The sequence below is a fragment of the Nicotiana tabacum genome, chromosome 8, assembly GCF_000715075.1.
Source record: "Nicotiana tabacum cultivar K326 chromosome 8, ASM71507v2, whole genome shotgun sequence".
Classification (NCBI taxonomy): Eukaryota; Viridiplantae; Streptophyta; class Magnoliopsida; order Solanales; family Solanaceae; genus Nicotiana; species Nicotiana tabacum.
Genome location: NC_134087.1, coordinates 25629777 through 25634130, shown reverse-complemented (window position 1 = coordinate 25634130; position 4354 = coordinate 25629777). Strand labels below are relative to the sequence as shown.

Below are 4354 nucleotides of genomic sequence, written 5' to 3'. Positions count from 1 at the left end.
ATTCTTCCCGGGCCGGGGTGTTTTGGGCTTCATGTCAGTCACTATGTCGTATGCTCTTGTTGGTGTGAGAAGTTTCATCGGCCTGCTGTGCATCCTGTGAGTCTGCGTCCACTAGAATCGGTCTGGGTGCGTTATCTGGATTCTGTAGTGGTGCTCCGGCGACCGGGATAGCCACGCCATTTTTCTCATGATTCTCGAGGTTGTCGTTCTCGACTCCGTTTACCGAGCTCGACATTTTGACCTAAAATCAAAGGATCTTGGACAAGAAAAGTGTGAAATATAATGTGCGCTTGTGCAATGAAACTATCAAGAATATAATCACTATTATTTTTAGCCCCACGATGGGCACCAAACTGTTTACCGTGAAAATGGTAACAACAATTAAATTTGTAAATGGAATTCTAAAAATACGTGATCTATTCCCGAGCTAGTTGTTAGAGCAGTTGATGCTAATAATATGGAGTTTAAAGTTTAAATACAAGCTAAAACGGGATGATAATCGAACCACAGGGCCTGCTTCCCGGATGTGTGTCTGGTCGATGAGGAACCTCGGGGCCGATGTCAGGGTCGAGTTCGAGTTATCGGGGATAGTCGGGGATGGGAGAACAGTTGAAGATATAGTTGAACAAGGCTCTTTATGGTCACTAGTAGGGTATATGATCAAGAACAAGTAAGAAAGCGATAGATATTGAGGTGACTTCGGGTCAATATCACGTGACAACCAAAGAATAGACAAGAAGATAGCAAAGCTAAATGATTTCGAGCTAGTGAGGACAAGCGAATTAGAGAGGAGAAGGAGAGAGAAGATATTATTGCCCTTTTGTAGAATAGTTGGAGCTCTGCCTTTACAGGGTGTTAGTGACTCCCCTTTTATAGAAAATGGGGGAGTCCAATCTTAGTGCAAGATACACTGCGTGATGCAAGAAATAGGATGGGACAACCGGCTAACTCCGCGATGTTTGTGTGGGCCGATATCGAGCTGCTTGAATAATTCTGATCGACCCCAGGTGCATTCCTTGAGAGATACTTGCATTCGCTGAGGCTTTGGCCGACATTATCCTTGGCGGAGTGCCTCCCGATCTTGAAGGAAGTGATCGGCCCGAGATCCTGGGCTCCCGAGATCACCCTTCGAAGTATTCAGTTGAGGAGAAATTGGTCTCCCAGATTTCACCGTGTACACTTAATTAAATATCGTATTATATTCATTCATGATAGACTCAATACCATAGAAATATAGGGTTGATATATTGTGGGCAAGCGATTAGTGTTGTGGAACCATGCTATTCATATAAACGATCCGGTTAATTAGCAACTATAGATAATCTGGATTAACGAGTGTGATTATTGAACTTAATAGGATTGATAAACCAACCACAATCCTGGAATTTTCATCTCCTCTGAAGTAAATTCTCGTCATATGCATTTGCATTGGTGATAAATTAGTTGTTATTTGTTTAATTTCCGCAATAGTAGATTAATAGAAAAATATCACTCTTAAATATCTTGGACAATTAATTGATTTTAGTTAGCTTAATTAACAATCAATCTAAGTCTATGGGAGTTTGACTTCCAACTTTCGAGTCACTTTATTACGTACCGGCCACGTATACTTGCGTGTACTTGGGGAATCAACATGAACCCAATTACTTATCGTATATTTACTTGAGATCGCTGCAGAAATTCATAAATTTCAAATCATGGATCCGCATCTCCCAGCATTTACTTAAAATTTTATTCGACAATGATACTTCGCCACTTTCAAATTCTAGGTCTGCCTCTTATATTGCATATAGCTCTTATTTTAGATGGTGAATTCCCATGATAGATATTTTTGGATATTTTCATTGAGATATTGGTTAATAGTGGTTGATTCATAAATGAGACAAAAAGTGACGGACTAATCAGATAACACGGCCGACAGGACTATGTCATCATAGTGAACTCCAAAACAGTTGTCTTAAATTTTCTCGTCTTTATATTTCTCTTCTGTTACTATCCAACAAAAATAACGAAACAAACTTCTCCCCACACATTCTCCATTTCTTCCCTTCCTTTTCCTCCATTTCTTACACTTCCCTTCATATTCTGTCGGCATAATCCTAAATATTTCACCCAAAAAAATCTCTTTTTAAAAACCCCTCTACCAAAACACTTTTCGTTGAAGAAAATATGGATTCAAAAAATGATAACATTCAAGAAATGGGATAATCTTTGTTCAGATATTACAGAAAAAAAATCCTTTCTTACCTCCCAATTCGTTCTATAGTTATTGCTTCCTCTGTATGCAAAAACTGGAATTCAATAATCACCTCTTCTTCTTTCACAACCAGAATCTCAGCTACAAAAAAATCATGGCTTTTTCTCTGTGGCCAAAACAATATTTTTATCAAAAATAACCAACCTTTTGCTTTTGACCCTGATGCAAATAAATGGATTACACTTCCTACTTCAACCCTTTTATCCCAAGATTTCTTTATTGGTTCAAATGGTTTTTTCTTTGCTACTTCTCAAAATTTCAGCTTTAAGCCAACTCTCAATGGCTCTTGGGTTCAAACTAGTCCTTTAAAATTCTCTAGGTGTAATCCTCTTGTTGATGTTTATTACAAAAATGGGTTAAATCATGAACCAAGATTTATTGTTGTAGGTGGTGTTAGATTTGTTGGTGGATTAGTTGAAATTGAGGACCGTTTGGCTGTGGAAATTTATAATCCAAATTTGGATTTTTGGGAACTTTGTCCACCTTTACCAGCTGATTTTAGGTCAGGTAATTCATCACAATGGTCATGTTCATCTTTATTGAAAGGGAAATTCTATGTTTTTGGGATATATTCTTGTTTTATTACATGTTTTGATTTGGACAAATGTTTGTGGAGCGAGGTTCAGACACTTAGACCACCTGGAATTTTGTTTTCATTCTTGGTTTCATGTCAAGATTGTTTAGTTTTAGGTGGATTATGCAATTCACCTAATGGACCAAATTTTATACTTTGGAAAGTTGATGAGAAAACAATGGAGTTTAGTGAAATTGCTATAATGCCTCAAGAATTGATGTATTATTTGTTTGATAGTGAAGAGGATGACAAATATGCTAGTTTAAAATGTGTGGGATTAGGGAATATTATTTATGTGTATAATGAAGAACATCACAAGAATTACAATGCTTGTGTTTGTGAATTTGGAAATGAGTTTGGGAAGTGTAGTTGGAGGAAAGTGCCTAATTTGCCAGCAAGTGCTAGTAAATTTCATAGAGTGATTAGCTTTTGTTCAAATGTTTCCCTTGATAACATTCTTCAGGGTGCAAGAATTTAAGTTTGACAAATAAGCATATATTTGGTGGAATAGTCGATGTGCAATACAAATTGATTGGGTGGAAAAACTCCCGAACATTGTTGTTACGAAGAAATAATAAGTTTCACAATGTTCTTATGGGTGCAAAGGAAATTCTTGATCTGGGGCATATTGTTCACTGAGTTTGAGTTTGGTGTAAATGATAAAGTTGCCCCATGTGACTAGGGGTTCAACGAGTTTAAATCGTGAAAACAGTCTCTTGCAGAAATGCAGAGTAAGACTGCGTAAAATAGACTCTTGTGGTTCGGCACAGAGGCGGATGTAGTGTATAACTTACGAGTTCAACTGAACCCACAACTTTCGACGCGAAGTCAAAATTTGTATGTAAAAATTCACTAAAATTGCAAAAATAGTAGATATGAACCCATAACTTTAAAAATATAATGAGTTCAATATTAAAAATATTAAAATTGAACCCATATGATTTAAATCTGGGGGAAGTGCACGGTTGACCACTAATAACACATGTATTTACTTTTAAGCCACCGTTTAAAATGTCTTTAGTCTTTAGCCACTGCTTTAATAAACTTTAACTGCCCTGACAAAAATACCCTTCTGCTCATGTCCTTAACTTTTGTACTTAACTTCAGGACTACATGTCCTTAACTTTTGAACATGGAACTCTAAGTTCAAGACTTCAGGACTACATGTCCTTAACTTTTGAACATGTAACTCTAAGTTCAGGACTACATGTCCTTAACTTTTGAACTTGGAACTCTAGGTTCAGGACTTCAAGGCTACATGCCCTTAACTTTTGAACTTGGAACTTAAACTTCAAGACCAAGCGTCCTTAACTTTTGAACTTGTAACTTTAAGTTAAGGACTGCTTGTCCTTAACTTTTGAACGTGTAACTATAAGTTAAGGATTGTTTGTCCTTAACTTTTGAACTTGGAAATCAAAGTTAAGGACCTATTGTCCTTAACTTTTGAACTTGTAACTGTAAGTTAATGATCGTCTGTCCTTAACTTTTGAATTTGTAACTATAAGTTAAGGATTGTCTGTCCT

At 36.9% G+C, this 4354-nt stretch overlaps 1 protein-coding gene across 1 annotated transcript; it reads left to right on the top strand.

Annotated features, from left to right (window-relative positions):
• Positions 1 to 2208: 2208 nt before the first annotated feature.
• LOC107781044 (F-box/kelch-repeat protein At3g24760) lies at positions 2209 to 3457 on the top strand (the record flags this gene model as incomplete). The annotated part of the gene is made up of 1 exon (XM_016601670.1): positions 2209 to 3457. A coding segment is annotated over one exon (1101 nt), but the record flags the coding sequence as incomplete, so codon positions are not given.
• Between the last annotated feature and the right edge of the window lie 897 nt (positions 3458 to 4354).